Source organism: Phyllostomus hastatus, unplaced genomic scaffold, assembly GCF_019186645.2.
Source record: "Phyllostomus hastatus isolate PE091 unplaced genomic scaffold, TTU_PhHast_1.1 phas_contig_17, whole genome shotgun sequence".
NCBI lineage: Eukaryota > Metazoa > Chordata > Mammalia > Chiroptera > Phyllostomidae > Phyllostomus > Phyllostomus hastatus.
In genome coordinates, this window is record NW_025333664.1 from 13,274,959 (window position 1) to 13,297,184 (window position 22,226).

The window sequence follows — 22,226 nt, forward strand, 5'->3', positions numbered from 1 at the left end:
GCTCCAATAACCCAAAATAAAGGCCAGCAGCTTCGGTTGCTTGAAATTTTTTGTTTGGCTGTTTTTGGACAATGCTAAGCTTTACTACCTTGTTCGCCCACTCAGAGCGTAAAGGGCAGTGTTTGCTTTTTTATGAGCAATGCTAGGACTGCTAATGAACACACTGTATTTCTGAACTGGGAATTAACTTCCCTTAGAGACCAGGCCTTGCTACTCAAAGTGCAGGTTCATGGACCACCAGCACCAGCCTCACCTGGGAGTTTATCACAAATGCAAATTCTCAGGCCACATTCTAGACCCACTGAATCAGAATCTGCATTTTAAACTCTCCATGGATAATGCATAGTAAAGTTTGAGAAGTGTTGTTCTCATCCAACTCTGTAATTTTAAAAGTCCACAAAAATGAAAGTAGTCGAGACAATTTTGTGGCAACACGAGAATGAGAACTAGGATGAAAACCCCAGAACTGTGGTACTTCCAGTCTGTTAAGTTCTGTTGTCTTTGTGGTTTATCGTATCCACAAACTCCACTTAAGTACATAGGGCATCATTTGTAATGGAGAAGTCAGGTTCCTGTCTGCCCAGTACAATGGCAAACTCATTTCAAACAGCTGTTCCACATTTAAATGTCCTCTCCTGGACAAATTTAGTCATTTCATTAGCTCTTTCTTACACATCAACAAAAGAAAAAGCCACCTGTCAGGCTGAAGATTGTGTAACCTGTCAAAATGGAATTTTTCCAGTTTAGCTAAGTATTACTCTGCAGCTATTTTGTAGACCTTTGCCTTATTACAATTGACAAGAGAGAGAACAAGACAAGCCCAGGGTTTCAGCGCGAGGCATTGTTATTTTTTCCTTCTCTCATGCGTCATCCTATGAGGATATAGGCCTTGGAGTGCAGTGTTACACCCACAACACAAGATGCTGGGCTGGCGGTACAGTATTTAGTGTGGGCGTGACCCTGAGGCCAGTGAGGAACTCTAAACCATGTCCAGCCCAAGCTGGAGTTGCAGGATGCTCATTGGATCTGGATGTCACTGAAATCACCAGAAGCCCATCTGGGGAAGAAACGCTTTTCCAGTGCATGTGGCTTCAATGTTCCCTCAACCCACCAAGGCTGATGGAACTGAGGCAGGAAATGAAGAGCTTGCTATTGTCACCGTAGAAACAAGAAGGCATGAGAGAGGGACCTTGGAAACAGACAGGAGTCGCACCTCTCGGCGAGTCGGGGGATGGATTTTGGTGGGGCAGGTGTCCCGACCAAACAAGTATTTACTGAGCAACTACTAAATCCTGGAAATGCAGCAGCATACAGCCGAGACAGGGCACCTGCCTTCGTGGAGCCTACAGTCTGGTGAAGGAGGCAGACATTAAATAATGTCACTATTGATTTTTCGGTCACTGTTGTAACTATGGAGATAACATGTATGTCCACAAAGCTGCATTGTGATTCCCGAAGATGCTGTTGTTAGGATCTCACATGGCACTCTCAGATGGGGCTGGGGCCAGATGGGATGTTTTCCTTAATGTCCTCGAGCATTCGGAAAAGTTAATAGATTTTTTTTTGGTAAACTCCCATCTACTCACCACCTAAATTCTACCATTAACATTTTGTGACACTTAATTTATCACTTATTTCCCATCCATCCCTCCCTCAATCCATCTTGATATTTTTATGCATCGCGAAGGAAATTTCAGACGTCAGTACACTTCCCTCTCCCCCAGTGCTGCACTGTGCATATCAAGAATGCAGGCTCAGTGCTGTACTTTTTCCTTTGAGGTAAAATTTACATACAAATAAATGCACAAATCTTAAGCTTTCCATTCCATGAGTTCAGCAATTGCATGCACTTGTGCAACCCAGACCTCTAATAATATACAGAAAGGCCAAGACAATCCCTCATGCCATTTCCAGGCAAACGCTGCCCCACTCCAACCAGTCTGTAAGTTCTGACCTTTTTTCCTGCCATGAACCAGTTTGTCTATTCTAGAAAAGGAAGGTTGACTTCTGAGCTGAGTTCTGAAGGATCGTCAATAGGAGTCCACTTGGAATTGGAAGGTTGGGGGAATATTAACCATTCCAGAGAATAGCACACATAGGTAGATTCTCAGGTGGCCAAGAACTTGGATGGCTACACCCTAGTGAGCACAGGTCAGAGAGAGACACATGATGAGGCCGGCAAGCAAGATGGGAACCAGACCAGTCATAGCCTTGTGGCCATATGAAAGATCAGAAACATAGCCAAAGGGCAGTTGGCAGCCAATAAATGGCTTCAGTGAGTAGGTGGCATGCTTGGTTTTGAACATCTAAAACATTCTCACGCTTCACTGTGGAGAACAGAACATGAAGAAGCAAGAGGCGATTCAGGGAGATGTGAGGATGCTGTTTCAGCCATTATGGGGAACGAGAGGGGTAGCACATATGAGGGTCCTGCCCATGGAGAGAAGGGGCCATCCCTAATTCCTATGTTCTATTGACCTCTGGTGTGTGGCACTTCTAACCATTGTACAGCACACTGTGTGACTCCCACTTTCTCTCTTCATCTTTCAGAGATTTCAGTCACAAACCCTTTGTGGAAACTGTGATTCAGAGAGGTTAAGTAACTTGCCCAAAGTCACACAGCCAGTAAGTGGCAGTATCAAGGGTTTTCACTCAAGTCATTTTATGTTCAGAGTCAATACACTTTTGACCACTTTCCTGTCTGCAGGGAAATGTGATGGGAGTCTCTCAGCCTTTCTCATTGGAATCATTTCTTCCCTTATTACATCAGATTCCCCAACCACTCCAGAGTTTTCAAGGTAGAAGCCTGCCCCTGTTGCTGGCACTCCCAACCAAACTTGAGTTTACTTTGAGGATACATTCAGCTGTAGCCCTGATTTTCCTGTAAGTGATGATTCAGGGGGTGGGGGCAGATGAATCAACACATTTGTATTTGTGCTAGTTGGAGCCCCATGAGACACAGAAATGGCATGCAGGGCCACCTGAAGGTGCTCAGTTTGCAGGCTCGGTCAACCCCGTTATGTATAACTCAGACCCTTCCTTATACAATCTCAGTCTTTCTCCCTGCACCATTTCCCTCCCAAAAGCCACCCAATTTCACCCTCTCTCATATTTCAAAGAATATCAAAAGTCTACGGTTTACTTTTCCTCATTATTTTTGCTTCAAATAACTTACTAGCCAGGGTACCTTCCTATAAGTTCTTTTGAATATTCTATTTGTATTAACATGCACAGCCACATATACAGAACTTTTATTTAATAACTTCAAAATAATCGGAATGACCTCCCAGTTTCTTCTTACTTTAACATGCTTCACTCTCATCCGGGAATCCCTTTCTTCCCAGCCAATGTTTGTACTGTACTTTATTGTTAGCTTTCACAATAGTTTAGACACCTATCTCATTGTCTGTGTGTGAGAGAGACATATATTTCTACTCATCAAAGTTCAGACACATGCCCCCACTAGTACAAATGAATGGAGAATATGCAATAATTAAACATTAGACTCAGGTGCTAAAGACAGCTGTGTTTCAGTGAGCTAAACCACGTTACAAGTCCAGAATCATATCGCTTCTCCCTTGTGGTTCAACAACATATTTTCAGGACCTCGTGCACAGCCCTCAGCTTTATGCGCTTCCTTCCTGCTCCGATCGCTAGGCGACAGTGACCCGAGAGCATCCCGACGCCGCTGCAGGTCTAGTGCCTCCAACACACACAGCAAGTGTCACTGTGTTCCTGTCGGATTGGGGTTCTCAAGCGTACGCTGTGGAATGCCGGTGTCAGCACTTTGACTGTCTTGTTTTCCCACTGATCTTCATAAAACTGTAACCCCATCCAAACAAAACAATGTGGTCTTTCAAAGGTTGTTTTTAATTGTAAAATTCTTTCTTCAAAAACATTCGTACCTAGAAGTCTGTTTTATAAAACAGAGATTAAAAAAAAAACCACTTAGCTCTGCATGGAGCAGAGGTGATGGGAAACCCATGTGTTTCCCAGGCCATGCACGCACACACATGCTCATGTGCACATGCTTATACACCCATGCCCATGTGTGCATGCCTATACATACATGTGTGTGCAGAACCCGTCATGGGAGCCTTTCTCTCTGTCCATAGAAGACACCCTGAACAGAAGTCTCCTCCCTTCCTAACTCGGTCTTGGCTCTTAGGACACTAAATCCACAGACTAATTCCTTCCCCTTGAGGCCACACAATGAACCTTTCACGTTATGATTTGTGAAAAATGAAAATAATGACCCGACCGCTGGTCTCTTAGGTAAAGACTGATGGCTTCGAACTAACAGGACGTGAGTCACAAAGCAGGGCCATTACATGGATGGGGCCCTCTGACGCTGAGCGGTGTGCAGCACATATGGCCACACGTGGTGACCCTGTGGACCCCGGGATTAGAGGGGCGTCAGGGAGGACGGGGTCCTGGTTTGTGGGGCCCTGGCAGACTTCAGGGTCACACTGAGAGATGCTTGTTTTCATTATTGCTACAGACACCCAGGGTCCAGTGACCAGCCCTCGGCTGAGAGACGAGAGAGAAACTCAGAGGCGAGTGTCCTGTTGCAGAAGGGCCCTTGTGCTGACACTGCTTCTGCATTTTGGCTGGGGTGGTGGTCACGGGAATCTACCTGCATGATTAACTTCCATAAAACCAAACACACACATGCGCGCACACACACGTGCATATAAAACCAATGAGATCTGAATAACTCAGTGGGGTGCACTGATGTCAGTTTCCTGTACAAGGTTGTGACCTTGTACTTCAGTTATACAAGATGATCACACTGGGTGAAGAGTAGACGGGACCTCTCCGTTACTTTGTATGACTGTCTGTGAATCGACAATTAACTCAAAAAAGAACTTTGTTGAAAAAAGAAAAGCTGCCCTGGCTGGCGTAGCTCAGTGGATTGAGCGCAGGCTGCAAACCAAAGCATCGCAGGTTCGATTCCCAGTCACGGCACATGCCTGGGTTGCAGGCCACAACCCCCAGCAACTGCACATTGATGTTTCTCTCTCTCTCTCTCTCCCTCTCTTCCCTCTCTAAAAATAAATAAGTAAATAATCTTTTAAAAAAGGAAAAAAAAAGAAAAAAGAAAAGCTGATGTTCTAGTGAAGGGCCGATCTGACCTGGAACCTCTGACCTGGCCACATCTCCAGAATCTTCAGATGTGCTCCCTGCTTTTCCGGTCATTTACTCACTCGCCGCTCCAAGCGTGTGATAAATGCGTTCCACCAATTTCCTATCACTGTGAAGTGGTTTGTTTGTGTCTCTTTTTTTGTCATTTTTAGCAGAGGTCTGTCTAAATTTATGGGTGTCTTCAAAGGAAAGAGCCAACTTTTCCTTTTCTTCAGCTTCGTTATTGTACCTTTAATTTCTATCATGTTCCATTAACATCCATTCTTATATTTATTTACTTCCCTTCTACCTTCAGTGACTATATTTTTCATCTCTAGAAGTTAAATTTGTGTTTTTCAAACCCACCCATCCTTTTCCCATGATGTGTTGCATTATTTCTATGGTTCATGGGCCTTCCATTTTCTCTTCAATCAACCCAAATGTATCTATTTCATAGTCTCTGTGATTGTCTTATTATTTTCCGTTTGGGGGAGGCATATTTCTCTGTGTACCATGTCTCACGACTCTCCCTCTCGTGGGGAGAAGCTTCCTCCCGTGGCTTGTCATTCTCCATATTTTTTATTTTTCCACTAGGAGTTCATCTTTAGTGGAGGCAGTTTTGCTTTTAGAGAATAATGCGTCTTGGATTTTGAAATGCCCCTCTAGGGTGATTTTTCATGTACTCTTCAGAACAAAAGGACCGTCAGTGATGTTACCCAGGTTTTGTGTGTTGGCTTCTGTGTTTGCGGTTAGCCTGTCACACCTGTAGCATGAACGTGAGCCCCAGACCCACGTGGCATAAAGATCCAGAGTTTCCCTGCCTCCGTACACCCTGCTTTATTCTTACTAACTGGTACCTTTAACTTAGATTCACACACACACACACTTACAGCCATGTGTATGTACATACTATAATTAGATTCTTTAATTAAGAACAAGATTAATATATGTTGACCGTCTGTTATGAAAGGTGAAGACATACTTTTAATTTTTTTTAATTTTTCAATTACAGTTGACATATTAGTTTCAGGTGTATGGCATAATGATTAGAATTTATATAAATTATGAAGAGATCAGGGCCATAAGTCTAGTACCCGTCTGACACCATGGGTGTTACAATATTGTTAAGGCTAATCCCTCTGCTTTACTCTACATCCCCAGGACTGTTTTGTAACTGGCAATCGGCATATCTTAATCCTTCACCTCTTTCCACTCATCCCCTGCCCCCTCCCCTCTGGCCACCAGAAGCCGATAGACTTTTATATGTAGTGATGCATCAGTCACCCCCTTCCTGGTAGAACTTCATAGTTTAGCCATGAATTTTTATATTACTTTTTAATATAGTCTGTCTATAAGAATTACTTTTATAGTTTATTCTGTTTTGTATGCATATGTATGTTAAACTGATTTTGGTGTTTAAAAAAGCAGTTCTCTTATAAAATGATTACCTCCAATCTTGTGGAGATTTTTTTTTCTTTTTATCTTTCCACCTCCCCAAGCCTCTGGAAAGAACCAGAGCCAGTCTGAATCTTTGTGTATCAGCAAAGGTCTTTCTGTAGCCTCACTAAGGGGAACCAACATGTATCAGTGGATCTTTGGGGGGTCACAGCATTTTTCCCTTCAAACATTTGGTTCCATTGCCCAAGGCACTTAAATGTGGGTGACAGAATATATGGTTAGCATTGTTTCTTTTCTTTTATAGGTAATCATTTTTTTCCAGCCTAGATGTTTATCCCAGTGTTTCTACATCATTAATATTTAAATAATTGTATCTTGAGATCCGTTCTATTTTTAAGTTGTACATGGAGAACTCTTTATTGAAGATTTAGGTATTTATTCTGCCAAAGAGCTGTTTTTACGTTATACCTCTTATTATTTCCTTGGTTCCATTTATTCAGCTCTCTTCTTTAGTAACACCAATTACCTGGCTTTCCTGTGTTTGTTTTCTTCTCTCTGAGAATGTCTTTTGGTGCCTTGCACACGAACACACATGAGCAGATGATAGATACAGAGGAAATAGAAGTCTCATTGTTACACCCTTACCTTTTCCACTGCATGGTTCTCAAACTAATTTTCTGCAAGTTTCTGCCAGTTACTTATTCTTATTACAGATTCCAACATCCATTTTAATTCAGCTATTGCATCGTGGCCTCCGCACAATCTCCCCTTTCCTCACCCAGCGAGGGCTTTCGTAGTTGCTTCTTAACTTGATCCGTATTTTGACAAAAGCTGTTGCCTTGTTGTTTAATCTTTCACTTCCTTTATTCTTCCATGTTTTCTAAAATGCATTTCTGTTTTCTGCCCTGGAGGTTAAGATGCCAGTAAAGAAAAAAAGAAAACAAATCAAATGTGCTTAAATAATAAGTTAATGTATTATCTCATAGAACTGGAAGTCAAGAGTTAGATGAGTTCCCACGGCTGGTTGAATGAGATGCCCAAGAATGTCGTTAAGGGTCCATGCTCGTTCAGGCTCTCCACTTGGCCATCTCGTGGGGCCTTGCCCTCAGCCTGGCCTCGTGGACGCAGATGGCTGTAGCCGTTGCAGGCTTCCCAACCCCATATAGCAATTCCCAGTGGGGGCAGGGGGGGGCACCGGAATATTCCTCTTAGAAGTAAGGACACCTTTCCTGGAAGCTCCTTACTAGGACCCCCCCCCCCATCTCATTGAAAATTTTTGAAAAATCAGCAGAGGAGGTAGGAACACCTGATTGGTTTAAGGAAGTCGGGATTTGCCCCCAGATCTAGGAACAGGGTCACCCTCCTGAGTCACACGGGGGAAATGTGGGCACCCAAACTAATTCGAGGGCTCTGCCAGCAGAGAAGAAGGTAGCAGATGGTGGTTGGGTAAACAGTCAACACTGACTGCTTTGTATCTTTAGAAAATTGTATTTTTCTCAGCACCCGAGAGTGTCCTTTTCCTTATTTCTCGACATGGTGGATTTTTCTAAGACCCATACTGTTTCGTTTCTGTTTACACGATGTTAAGGGAGAAGGAGCTATCTCTCCAGGACTGATTTTGCCTTAAACAGAGCAGCCCTCATTGTCTAACTGTCTGGAATCCGCATCTTGTGGCATAAGCAGGAGGCACGGCGATGGATGTTCGCAACCCTCCCTCTGCAGCAGGTCTAACAGCACCCTGCCATCTGATGTGAGTGCCGCGGACCGGGGATTCGTGCTCCCTGCACAGAGAGGAAGATGGATTTCTTCACCAGAGGAGTGAATGAATCCAGAAGTCGCTTCCCCCGTGAATTGTTCCCATCACGAATTTTCCCTAATAGTGAATCTGCATTTTGGCCACAAAGGTCTTTATCCACTGTCTTCGGCCTTGGCCATGTCAGAGACCCCAGTGAAAGGGATGAAGGGGGAAAGAGTTGGAGATGCCCAACCCCCTCCTCCACATTTGGTTATTAGGGCCTTTGAGTCTGAGCCCAGGAAAGGAAATAGGAAAAGAATAAACATTATGTTCTATCCCCCAGGCCACGGTTACATCAAGTAACACAGTATATCACTGTCAATCGCCAGTTATTTAATGTCCATTTCAACTTCATAAAATGTGGTGCAGTGAAGTGACATTGTACTTGCTATGGTTTTACCAGTTCAACGCTTTGTGTTTGGTCAGACTTGAGAAAAGGTGAATTGGTCTGCCATTACAGTGAGTGAGGGCACAGCCCCTAGTGGATAGGAGATGGGGGAGGGGACGAATTTGATGTTTCTCAGGAGCCACCCATCTATACACCTATCCTAGTTTAAATCTAGAATTCCGAAAAAGAGAACAAATTTTTCTTACAGCCTGACACCTAAACGTAAGCCAACTACTGCATTAGATGCTTCACCATAGAAATTGCAATCTCTTCCAACTCTGGGAGGGAAATTGCCATGTTCAATCAAGTAAAAAATGATTTTATACAATTTCAGAGATTCTTAAGAAATTCTGGCAAAACGAAGTCGTTATCTTCGTGCACATATCAAATGTGGTAATGATATAATAATGGATATTCCTCCTAAATTCTGATACTGGGTTAGTTGACAGGCATAGATTTCAATGCTATTACAAGTTTATTTTATCGAGGCTTTATTGGTATTTGGTGGGGGAGGCTTCTTCCAATGGAATCCCATTTAATCCTTGCAACAAACTCCTAATCATTATCACCATCATCATCATCATCATCATCAGCATCATCATTATCATCAACATCTTTATTGCCAATTACCAATAAAGGTCTTAGGTTCAAAGCAACTTACCTGAAGTCTCATAGTTAGAAAGTCATGAAGTTCGTATTTGAATACAGGTTTCGTCTTCAGATTCCGTGCTTGGCCCCTGAGCCTGCTTTCACCACGGCCCACCCCCCCTGTGTTTGTCCCGATAACATCTCCCCTCCTGGTGGGCGACTAGCCTCCTCCCGCCTCAAACCTGCTCTCCTCTCTCAGCCTCTTCTCTTTTGGAAGGCAGTCTCTAAGTATGTACCCATCCACTCCTCATGCTCCTCTGCCCTAAAGGGTGCGTGGATTTGAGGGGAATTGTGACAGAGGAAATACACAATGCATGCCAGCACCAGGAACTACAGGGACTCGATTGGCTGGTGAAGGGATTCTGTATTGACTCTGGGAAGGCTTTTGCTGAGAGCGGCTTGATGGAAGCTGTGTGAAAAGAACTGTGAAAATGGAATAGCCATCAGGAGCCTGATGGAAGAGTCCCATCCTGGAGGCCTGAACTCGGGCAACAGGGGCAAGGATGGAGTAAACTCGATGACTGTGGAGCATTGTGGAGGAAAGAAGAGAGGAGCCCTGAAAGACTCCCCAGGTGCCCTCGCAGGTCTGTGAAGTCTCGTGTGCCTGGCAGCACATCTCGTCCAACATCAGAACAACCGTTGTGTCTGCACGGCTCCCCAGGCACCAGGCATTGAATAAGCATGACGGGGCACTGTCTCTTTGAGTCCTCACTGTGCTCCTTTCCTCTGTGTTATCGATGAAGAAACTGAGGCTGAGAAGTAGTAGTCATTCGGCCAAGGTTGCACAGCACGGACTAGTCGATTAAGGGTACCAGCCCCATCTGTCCGATGCTGACGCCCAGACTCCGAGCATTTATTTCTGAGGGTGTGGATTGTGTTCTTCTCCTGGGACGTGGGCAGGCCTCTACTTAAACAGTTAGGGAAGTATTTTAGGGAACAGTAAAACAAAACTAGCACATCACACCCATGACTTTATTTCACGACCATTCATAATGAGATAAAGGAAAGATGATTGAAAGTTGATTTAAAGAAAAAAACTTGAAGACATCATTGTGTAGATCTGCACGATTCAATCCACTGGCCACGTGTGGCAATGTGAATTTAAATTCATTGAAATTAAGTTAAAATAAAAATGTAGCTCCTCAGTCCACATGTCAAATGCTCAGTAGCCACAAGTGGCGAGCAGCTACCGTATTGAACAGCACAGACCTAGAACACTCTGTCAACCGTATACCGTTCCTTTGGGCAGCGCTGTGCCAAAGCCTCTTACACTAGACCCACGTCTTTTCAGTGTTCGTGCTGGTTCTAAGTCAGCTCTCTCCAGAACTCAGTCTGGCTCTGGAGAAGTCTGGGTACCTCTGTGCCGTCCAGTATGGCAGCCACTAATCACCTGGGTTAGTCTGGATTGAAATGCTCTATAAATATAAAATACACATTGGATTTCAAAGCCTTAGTATAAATAAAGAATGTAAAAATGCATTGTTAATAATTTTATACTGACTATGTTGAAATAGTATTTTGATGTATTGGGTTAAATAAAATGTATTCTTGAAATTTAATGTTGCTCTGAGAACATTTTCCGTTACGTATGTGGCTTACGATATATTTCCACCGGGCCCCTTTGCCCTACAATGTAACTGCAGGGCACTCGAGTTTCCCTGTCTGTTCCTTTCTCTAGATCCGTGCTGCCCGATACAGTAGCCACAAGCCACATGTGGGTATTGACATTTAAATTAATTAATATGAAACAGTTTGAAATTCAGTTCCTCAGTCCCATCCGCCACCTTCCACATGCTCAGGGGCCTCGTGTGGTCAGCTCTACCCTCTGGCCAGCACCAGTACAGGCCTTTTCCATCACTGTGGGAAGTCCCATTGGACAGACATGATAGATTAGGTTGCACACAGTGATGGCCAAACCCACAGAGGTGGGGGGGCAGGGCAGGAATGCCTAAAGCTTGGGAAGCGTTTCCATGGTGCCTAACTCTGCAGGACAGCATCCTCCCATCCATCTTCCAGATGCCTGTCCCTCCCTCCTTTGTTAGACCTGTTTATGCACACCTTATCTCCTCTTCCCTCCTGCCAGGGCTGCAGCCTGCTTATCTCCCTCTGAACACACTCTCCCCCACCCTCCTGTGTGTCCTCGGTATCTCACACCGTGCTTCGTACAATAGGGATTCAGTAATATTTGTTCACCAGCAGGAGTGGCATGTCCCAGCAAGGCATTTGAAATATGTGGCTGAAGCTAGAGGGAGATCCATACCAACTGGCTGCAGGGGGCGTAAAAAAGAGAGAGAGAGAGGTCAGAGACAGATCCCCAAGGGAGAAGGAAGAAGACCTGGTAGAGAGACAGAAAGTAGGAAATCTGAGGGACGGTGGTGACCCGGGATCTCACTCACGTCACCAAAGCCCCTCCTGTGCCCGCCCCACTGGCCCCTCGAGGGCAGCGGAGAGAGTTACAGCGAGGGAATTCCCCGGCTGAGGCACCAGCCGCAGAAAAAGTGCGAAAGAAACCCCAAATATTATTATGTGATAAGTAAACATGGAAGACCCATAAATGAGAGGTTGGAATGGCATGAAAATGAAGGGTCTGGTGGGGAGAAGAATGAAGAACGTCCTCTCCCTGGGCCAGCTGGTTTGAGTTACACTTTATGAGCAGCATGTGAGTTCCGGCACCCTTGTTGAATTAGCAGCAGAATCGCACGTTAGTTTTAAGGCTCCCTCTCGCACGGGAACATCATAACGCTTTTTAATTGGGGCTGATACAAACGTAGCATTACTCGCAGGTTCCTGAGAGAAGTGAGATGTGAAATTGGGTTTTCATTAAACCTAATGATGGAAAATTAAGTATAGTGCGTCTGGTGAAATGGGGTGTGATAAGAGGCATCGCTTCTGCGTTATCGGAGGTTAATAAGGGAATAGGTGAGGTGAGATGTGTCGGGGAAAAAAGAGTCCAACTAGTTGAATTAATAAACCTTGAAAATCCCTTGGTTCTGAGTCTTCGCAGCATCATTAGCACCAGCATTGACATTATTACAAATGTGACGGCAACACAAGTCGCTCGGTTCCAAATGCATTTATTTTCCATTCCAGTGTTGGTTTTGCTGACACTGAGTTTACAGTCTGTCTAGCCATGTGTTTAGGGAAAATATCCATATTGGTAGCTATTTGGTTTTGGAAACACTTGGCGTCTCGCACAAATTGCCAGGTGCCCATTCCTAAGAAGCCTGTCTCTGCCAGGCAGCCGGTCTCCCAGGCAGCCCATGCTTCAAGTCCTTGGGGAGACCGTGGGTCTCTGAAGACATCTGTCCCCGTAGCTGATGGGGGCTTAGGTGGGAGACACTCGCAGGGCTCCAGTTCCTCCTCTCCCGGGAGTCGCGCAGTGCAGAATCTAGAGAAGCAAACTCCAGTACGCCTTTCTGATTCACCCCCGACCCCACCGCACTGTCCATCACAGCAGTGACGTTCACAGGAAGGATGCCTCCTGTCCTTGGCAGCTGACAGGACAGCAGACACCCACAAGAAACAGCGAGAGTCTATAAAGAAAGGGATTCTTCTCAAACTCTTCTTCAGTAGCTTCCCACCGGCTCAGAGGTGCGTGTTCATGGCCTTCCTAGACCAGCGTCACACCATCTCTTACAGCTCTGCCCCCATCGCATTTTTGCCCACCGTCTTCCATCCCTGCGGCCCTCCTTGCTCTCTCCTGACAGCGCTTGGCTTCTCCGGCCCCTGTTCTTGCCCGTTTTCCTACTGGACCATCGGGCCTTGAGGGTGCAGTCTGCATCGCTCTGTGCACTGCCAGCACCTACCAGACTCCCTGGCACAGAGTGCATTCTCAGCGGAGCTAACTCCCGACCCCAAGGGTGCGATAGAGAAGGGCAGCAGCCTCCACATTTGCCAAGTGCCACCTGTAAGCCTTGCCAGTGATGACGATGTGTCCCTATCACTGAAAATCTCGAGAGACAATGTAATCAGCAGTCGGGAAGGTTGTGCTGGCATCTCACCCACGCCCTTCCTCCTCGTGCATGAAGCTCTAAACTCTAGATCTTCATGTCAGCAGTTCTCTCCTTCCTCAAGACAGTGCGTCCCGTGCTGTCACACAGGAGGGACATGAACCTTCACATACTGCATCCACATCTGATGCATTGTTGTGACTTGAGTGACGACCAAGCTGAAGGAAACATGGATTTTGAAAAGACACGTTGCAGAAAATCAGGAATATGTGGTTAAACCTCCCAGGCGATGGGTATGGCAGAGGCCTGGGGCGTCCTGCAGGGGTTCCTGGCTGTGTCTGAATACATCTGGGTGAGACACGTCAAATCTCACATGAGCCATAGACAAAAGGTCCAGGGCATACACTGCCCGTGTCTTTGGGAGGAGGTTGGGCAGACCAGCCCCAGAGGTTCTGGGGAAGATACACTGGCCCTAAAAGACCAGCAGGGAAAGCCTAGCAGGGAGGGGGTAGGGCAATGACGTGGTTCCCCAAGGGGAACAGAGGAACTCAAATCCAACCTCAGCCAGCACCAGTTTCAAGGGTGACCAAACTAAGAGAGGACAGTTAAAGCAACTCGGTGGTATAAAGATTATTATTGGGGAAATACAGCTCTTTCATCAAGGAGGGATGCTAAGAAGGAGACGAGGCATAGAACCCAGGCCCTGGGAGAGTCATTGGTGGAACTGCAGGTGGAAGTGTGGGTTTCCCTACTTGCAAGGTGGGCTCAGTGACACTCCCAGACCAAGAGCGTTAAGTGGTGGGGAAGGTAGAGAGCAGGCAGAAGGTGGTCGCTGCTGTGGAGCACACAGCTCGAGAAAGCGGCTGAGAGGTCGGCGCCCTGCTGTTGCTGGGGCCTCACGTCCTTCCTCCCAGTGTGCAACCCAACAGGAACCAGCAAGTATGGACACCGGGTCTCAGGGGCACAGGCGAGTGGACCAGAAGTGTACACACACACGTGACCCTGACCTCCAGGACCCCGAGGCTCTCCTCCCTTGCAGGCAGGCACCCAACCCTTCTAGGCACCCTACTTCCTAAATGGAAGGGTGCCCACAACATCTAGCCTGTCTGGCTCCTCAGTGGTTCTGGGAATGGTGAGGAGTGGCCAAGACCACCCCAACGAACCTCAGGGAAGGACTGAGATGGGGAGGGAGTGACAGCCAACCTGGACTTTGCCTTTGCTCCATCCACAGACACCCCCGAGACAGAGCGAACCAAGGGTCATTGTGTTCATGGGCTCGTTTGTTGTTTTAAGTTTTAAATCTCCCACCACAGCCATGCCAGGGAAGCGGCGTGTGTGTCTGTCCTTTCTGTGGTTTCCTTAGCAGCTGAACCCCGACTTAGCTCCCTCTGCCCTGCTCAGGTCAAGCTGGGGAAGGCATGGGGGAACGGAGGGCCAGCTCCCATAGATGATGGTCTGTTCTGCCTCCCTCTGTGTGAAGCAGATGGCAGCCGCGGAGAGCTGGCCCAGCCCACCCTCACGATCCAGACTCACCCCTACCGGGCCTGCGACCCCGTGGAGATGAGCTATCCTCGTGACCAGTTCCAGCCCGCCATCCGGGTGGCCGACCTGCTGCAGCACATCACGCAGATGAAGAGAGGCCAGGGCTACGGCTTCAAGGAGGAATATGAGGTAAGGCAGCAGCCAACACAGAAACTTTATGATGGATGCAGAGGGTTTTGTGTGCTGAGGCTTTGCTACTCAAAGTAAAGACCCCAGACCAGAAGCATCAGTGTCACCGGTTGGAAATGCACCACCTCCAGCCCCACCCAGACCTACTGAATCCATTACCCGCATTTTAACCAGAACCGAGATGATCTGTATACTGTTTAAATTTGAGAAGCTCCACCTAAAAGATTCTGAGACTTCCTTTTCCCCCTTCCTGCTTTCCCACGCTTTCTCTTCATTTTATAACTCAGTTATCGCCAAAGTTTCTGCACTTGGGCATCATGGCCGCCCTCAATAGGAAGCTAGAGGGGCTCAAGCCCCCAACCCACATGTTATAGGAAAACCAGCCGATCTCCCTGGCCAGTGCTTCTGGGAGGCTTGCTTGCTCCTGGCCGCCTCTTGCCTCATTACTATGCGTCTGGTGTGTTCTCAGTTCTCCCCCCACCACCACCCAAGTCAACACTGTCTCCCTGGTGACTGCTATCCCCTCCTGTATCTTCTCCTCACCTCTGTATTGGACACCCACAAAGTGCCTATAATATAAAGGATTTGTGAGTAGCAGTTGCTCTTGAGGTTTGGGGGATAAGGAGGGGAGAGACTTGCAGCCAAGTACAGGAAGTGCCTGAATACAAGTGGTCCTCACAGGTCTCTATGCCCACTGCCCCCCCCAAAAGTTCTCTTTAGTGTCCTCAAAACTTCCTTTATTTTTCTTTTTCCGGCAGCCAGGAAAAGGCCTCCCATACTCCCTTTCCTAGGCAGAACAATTTCGCTTCCTTTGTCTCAAACCTTGCCCGCCAGGCATCACCTTTCACAAACAAAAAGGGAAATAAAATTGAAGGGAAAACTCATTAAGATGTTTCCGCGAACTCAAGAGCACCTCGCCTCCCCCGAGGAGCCTTACCCCCCTCGCCTGCTGCTCGGGGTCCAGCTGCAGCCCGCTTTGAAAATGTTCTTTTTCTGCTTTTCCTTTCCTCTCTCCCTCTCCTCCTCCCTTCCTAGAAATATAAATATTTTTGGCACATTTACTGTGTGCCGGGCTCTGAGTTTTATGAACTAGTTTTTTTGCGTGTGTGTGGCTTTTTAGTTTCACATGCAGCCTATGCCCCAAATATGCTCGGTTCAGTTTTGTTGTGTGCAGTGAAGAGGCCTGGACTCAGACCCTGCCCATTTGGGATTCTTGAAAATGCGGACCAGGTTTATCTCTCAGACGGTATTCTCAGAAAGAGCTTACAAGGCAATGATTTCAGAGGCTCCGTGAGGTCACAAAATTGTGCTGCATGGGGGGTCCACACAGCGGGGTTGCAGTACAGCAAACTGCGTGGTCTTGGCATATCATTTTGTTGCCAGAGTTTTAAAATTCTGTTACTCGTTGAGTGAATAGTTTGGATAAGGTGATTTCTAAGGGCCTGTCGGGTCCTAAAACTTTATGAGGATGTAAAACTTGGCGGCATGGGGCACGTTTGACACATTGGTGAGAACAAAAGCGTTTATGTCAATGGATGTGAGTGATGACCTGCTCAGGAGAACCAGCAGTTAATTTCAAATAATGGTCTAGGTAAAATAGCTTTTTCATATGCTCGATCTACAAATTTTTTGGAGGATGCTGGGATAAGAGTTGAAGGAGATGGTCTCATGAGATCCCGTGCGTGGTCCTTATTTCCTAGGGAGTTGGCTGAATGGCTCCAAACCCTTGAAGCGTGGGGGATGGGGTGCACATGCGTGCGTCCACGCCAGCATAGATCTGTTTGTTGAGTGAATGGCAAGAGAGGGTGTGTTGTGTGTACGTATTCAATATCGTGATGGTTTAATATGTCAATCATAACACTTAGTTTGCTTTCAAGTTCCGAATAGCACTAGGGGAAACATGTAACTTATCAACAAGGGTAACAAGTAGTCAAAGCCTAAGAAATACTGTTCTAAGAACTCACGATCTAAAGTTTGAAGACAAAAACACAAATACATTTGACTACTTTGGTGCCTTTCCTTCCAGACTGATATGTCTTTTAAAAGCATCCATCCCTGTGTGGTTGATTTTTTTTAAAAAGTGCCTTTTTGCATTCTCCAAACTTATTTTTTTAATAAACAGCAGAAATACATTTCTCACAGTTCTAGAGGCAGGTAGGTCCAAGGTTAAGGTGTCAGTAGATTCGGTGTCTGGTGAAAGCCCACTTTCTGGTTCACACATGCCATGTGTTGCTTTCATAAGGGCACTAATCCCATTCATAGGGGCTCCACCCTCATGACCTATGCACCTCCCACAGGCCCCACCAACTAATACCATCACATTAGAGATTAACTTTCAACATATGAATTTTGGAGGGACACAATCATATAGAGAAATATTCATACTACAGTACTCTTTCATAACCACAATTCAGTGATAAAGTAAGGTAACTCAACACTGATGCAATGTTTGTTTGTTTTTCCCAAGCTTTCTGGCATGGAACTTCTTTTGTAACAAGAAAAAGAGCAATGCATATCTCATTTCATCATTTGGAAATATCACTAACTAGACTAGCCTTGACCTCAATTAGTTCAATTGATATTAATCAGTGAGCTGGAATTTTTAGCTTCCAGTTAACAGCATTTTCTCGTTAAGTGAGGGTTAATTGGAAAACACTATTCATTGGGAGTCTTTCCACATTGCGCTGCTTCCCTGTCCTAGACTATAACCGATGTCACTCCTGTGGTATCTGGAGTCTCCCTTCTAAGCTTGAAGACTGTCTGTCCTAGGATACCAGATTCCTGGGTCTCCAGCCCTACTTTCAGACCAGCACGCCATGTGCTCTGTTTGTTGCCTGTCACTCCCCGACTCTGTTATTTTTTCTTTTAATACAAATGAGTGGCTTGAACAAGTTGACAGACAATAAGAAGGTGTGTCTTCTAAAATTCAATTCAGTTGTACAATCCCTTGCAAATGTATTCATTAAATTATTACTTAGTATGTACTACTCCCGAGGACTGTTCCGATATTTTAGATATGACAGTGAACAAAACAGACAAGATCTGTGCCCTCATGCAGCTTGTGCTCTATCAGGGGAAACGGGAAATAATAGTCTTTTACAGTCACTTACCTAATAGCTATTTTACAGTCACTTACCTGATGTGGTGTTAGTGAATAATTGCAGTGTGCTAGTGAAAAATACTGTCTGCTGTGCTACAAGCTACCCCAAATCAAACATAAAACAACCAATTTACTGCTCTCGCTGCAACTATGAGTCAGGAATGTGGACAGCACGCGGCAGGAATACTCGGTGTCTGCTCCACGACGTCTGAAGTCTTGACTGGGAAGGCTCTAAGGCTGGGAGTCGAAAGCCTCTGAACATGCCTTCCCTGACACATCCAGTGATCGATGCAAGCTGTCAGCTGGGGTCTCAGCTGGGATTGTCAGCCATGACATTGACACATGGCCCCTTCAAGTGGCCCGGGCTTCCTCACAGCATGGTAGCCTCAGGATAGTTGAGCATATTCTATGGTAGCTCATAACTCCAAAGGTCAGCTTCATCACTAACAAGATGGAAAGTACATCACCCTTTGTGACCTAGGCTTGGATATTACAGCATTACCCCTACCACTTGCGATTGGTTATAAGCAAGTAATAACCACTTGTGTTCTATGGAAGGGAAATTAGACTCTTTCTCTTCTTGGAGGGAGGAGTCATTGCAAGACTCTGAGAGAGAATGCAGGACTGGAGATACTGGAAAATACAATCTTCGGATGATACAATCTTCTGTAGAAGAAAAAAAAGTAGAGCAAGGAAGGGAGATGGTGTGTTCTAGGGCTATGGGGTGAAGGAGGAGGCTCTAATATTAAATAGGGGAGAAGGGTAGTCCTTAATTAGAAGATGACGTTTGAGCAGAGACGTGATGGATATGCTTGTTGGAAGAGAGTTCCAGATCAAGGCCAAGGCTGTCATGAACAAAGAGTGAGACTAATAGAAGAAGCTACTGGAGAAATAAAGGGGAGCTGACCGTTATCAGGCACCATAAGGCATTATAAGGACTTGGGCTTTTACTCTGAATGAAATGGACAGCCACTGCAGAGTTTTGAGAAGGCAACTGATAATTATCTGACAATGGTTCTAAAGACTCATTCTAGCTACTGTGTTGAGAATGGATATAGGGAGGCAAGGGCAAAACAGGGAGACCCGTTGAAAGGCCGGAGCAGAAACCCAGGTGAGATACAACAATAACTCAAGCCAGGATGTGGCAGTGGAGGTAGTGAGAAGCGGTTGGATTCTAAATACATTTTCAACATAGGGCCGATGGGATTTCCTAGCACACTGGATGTGGCAAGTGAGAGGAAGAGAGGAATGAAGGGTGACTCCAAGGTTATTATTACCTGAGCCCCTAGAACAGGGGTGTCAAACTCATTGTCACCAGGGGCCACATCAGCCTCGCAGTTGCCTTCAAAGGGCCAAATGTAATTTTAGGACTGTATAAATGTAACTACTCCTTAGCAGTTAAATGAGAGCTCAGTGCTGCCACCAGGTAGAAACAAGGTGCCAGGCCAGATAAAACAAGGTAGAGGGCTGGATTTGGCCCACAGGCCTTGTGTTTGCCACCTGTGCCCTAGCAGGATGGAGTTGCCACTCCTGGAGATGGGGAAGCTGCAGGTAGAGAAGGCATGTGGGCAATGGAGCAACTGCGAGTTTAATTTTGAACTGAGTTTAAGATATCTACTAGACATCTTCACAGAGACAGAAAGTAGGTAGTCGGGTGTATGAGTCTGGAACTTGGGAAAGAAGCCGGGGCTGGAGAGAAAACGTTGGGAGTTTGGGACATATAGGCTGTAGTAAAGCCACAAGACCATTCAAAGTCAATAAGCAGATGAGCAGAGAAAAGGCAGGGCCCGAGGACTGAACTTTGAGGCGTTTCAGCTTTAAGATGTCCGAGCCCTTTCCATAGAGCAGACATTGTCCTCGGTTCTCGGAACAGAGGAGACGAGGTAGAGCCCTTGCATTCGGAGGCCTTAGAGCCTGCATCACAGACAGGCCTCTAAGCTGATCATTTCAGCATCTCGGCAGAATGTCACAGCGGAGGGATGCCTTTGGGATGGGATGCACGAAGCCCAGCTTGACAGTCGATGGCCAGTGGCTTTCCGGGAGACACAAAGCCTAAACCAAAGCTGAAGGAGGAGGAATAACTAAGTGAAAGCAGGGACGGGACTAGAACGAACAAGCTGTGGCACGGAGGTGCACACCGCAGGCTGAGTTACTGGGGCCGGAAGCAGTTTGGTACGCAGACACTGTGGGAAGGAACATGGAGGGAGATGGGGCAGAAATTGTCAGCGGGGGTAGGCACGGGGTCGGGGCGAGGGCATGTTTGTCAGGCCAAGGAGTCTGGGTTTTATTCCAGGGGCCACAGGAGATGTTGAAGGGAGCAGGATTTTCAAGCTGGATTCGCATTTTAGATGTAACTTATCTGGCCTGGATCAGAGCGGGGAGAGCAGAGGCAGGCAGGCGGCTGAGACAGTAATTCAGGGAAAAGATGGAATTGCCTGAAGTAGGAGCCTGGGCCCAGAGCCCAGACAAACCCACACACATTTCTCAAGTAGAGCCATAAAATCAGCTCGTTCGCTTTGGCCTAAAAACCTGAGTCTCTCGATATGTATTTTAAGTCCAATGGCTTGAAGTAATGTATGAATCATGCCAAATGGATAGTCAAAATGCCGGGATTCAAGTCTTGTCTCTTTCATTAAGTCTCTGGGTGACCTTGGGCGGGGGTGGTCAAAATGACCCAAAGAGCACTTCTGGCCACGATATTTTGGGAGTCTGTGTAGGAACCAATCGCACAAGCCAGCCAGCTCTCCTCCTACTGACAGTCCCACTGGAGCCCACTCTCTGGGTCTCCCACCCCCCTAGTTCTGTCTCAAGACCTAGCAACTATGAGTGACCAGGGGCCTCGGGTTCCTAAGAACTCAGGGAGGCCTAGGGCAAATTAACTGCACCTGCCATACAGATGCGCCTCTTAGAGGTATTCAGTCTTGGCTGCCTATTAGAATTACCTGAGGAAGTTTTAAAAACGCCAATTCCCAGGCCATCCTTCAACCAATTGAATCAGATTCCTGGGGGTGGGATCCAGAGATCTCTGTTTTCTAAGATCGGCAGGTGACTCTAATGTACTTTTAAGGTTGAGAGACACTGGTCTAGAAAGACCCAGAGTGCCCAGTGCATGCCTCCTTATGCCCAAGGCCCATCACCTCGCCAGGTGTGCCTGCTGCTGGTCACCTCTGATGCCTGTGGAGGTGTGTGGTGAGTGAACCAATCTACCCTGTGGGGGGGCACACAGTCATATTCAAGTCAAGGGGCTTCTGCACATCACTGGTTTTTAGAGGCCCCCTCTGCCTCACCTTACTTCCCTAGCCCAAATTCTCCCATCTTCCCTAAAACAACAAGTGTGCCAGCAAATGCAAGCAGAACCTGTCCGGGGGGCGGGGCTGTCTGTGAGCCCTGTCACCCCAGCCGTCACCGTGATCAGAATAGCAGGTTTGGGGAAGACGAGGGAGCACAGGAACAGGTGGCTCTGACGGAGAGAAGAAAGGGAAGCATGTTAATGCCAGTCCAGTGCAGACAGTCTGTCATCCTGATGAATGGAACAGGTCCAGTAGTGTGACCAGAAGGTATCTGGTTATTACAGCTCCATTAAGACTATTTAAGCAGCAAGGAACAGCTGTGTGAAGTGTGATGCAGCCTAATCAAGAACAAACATTTGTTCAATTTCCAGCTCAGGGCAGACACGTCACGTGCACGGCTTCGTGGGCAGAGGCCAGTGCTGCCATCTTTCTCTCAGTCTTCTGTGGGTGACACTGGGCAGACGGCCTCCTGATGGGGTGTAACCATGGAGATGGACCCCTCAGGTCACCCCAGGTGCCCCCCTCTCAGCCCAGAGCCATCTAAACAGAGGCAGAGCAGAACTTCTGCTTCTCCCACTTTTTCTCTCCTCGGTTGGTCACAGTCACAGAACAGCCCCCCCCTGCAGGGGACCTCTGGGAAATCCTGGTTCAGCTTTTCCATCTGCAAACGAGAGTGACTCTGGGGAGAGGCAAGGGGAATTCGTGGCAGATGCCCAAGTCATGGGAGGGAAGACGTGGTTGTTCTCCAGCTCTGGGAACTCTTAATGACCCAAGTAGGGACGCTTGGGCTCCACCTGCTCATTTCACTCCACTCCCCGCGGATTAAAGGAAGGAGAAAATGGGCCATTTAGTGGGGGTAACC

General features: G+C 46.7%; 1 protein-coding gene across 1 annotated transcript in view; it reads left to right on the top strand.

The window, feature by feature from the left end:
• Positions 1–22,226, top strand: part of PTPRT (protein tyrosine phosphatase receptor type T) — a 668,348-nt gene that overhangs the window by 579,159 nt on the left and 66,963 nt on the right. Inside the window, exon 17 of the mRNA XM_045832856.1 lies at positions 14,787–14,974. Coding sequence (XP_045688812.1) covers positions 14,787–14,974 — 188 coding nt within the window. The remainder of the gene's footprint in view (positions 1–14,786; positions 14,975–22,226) is intronic.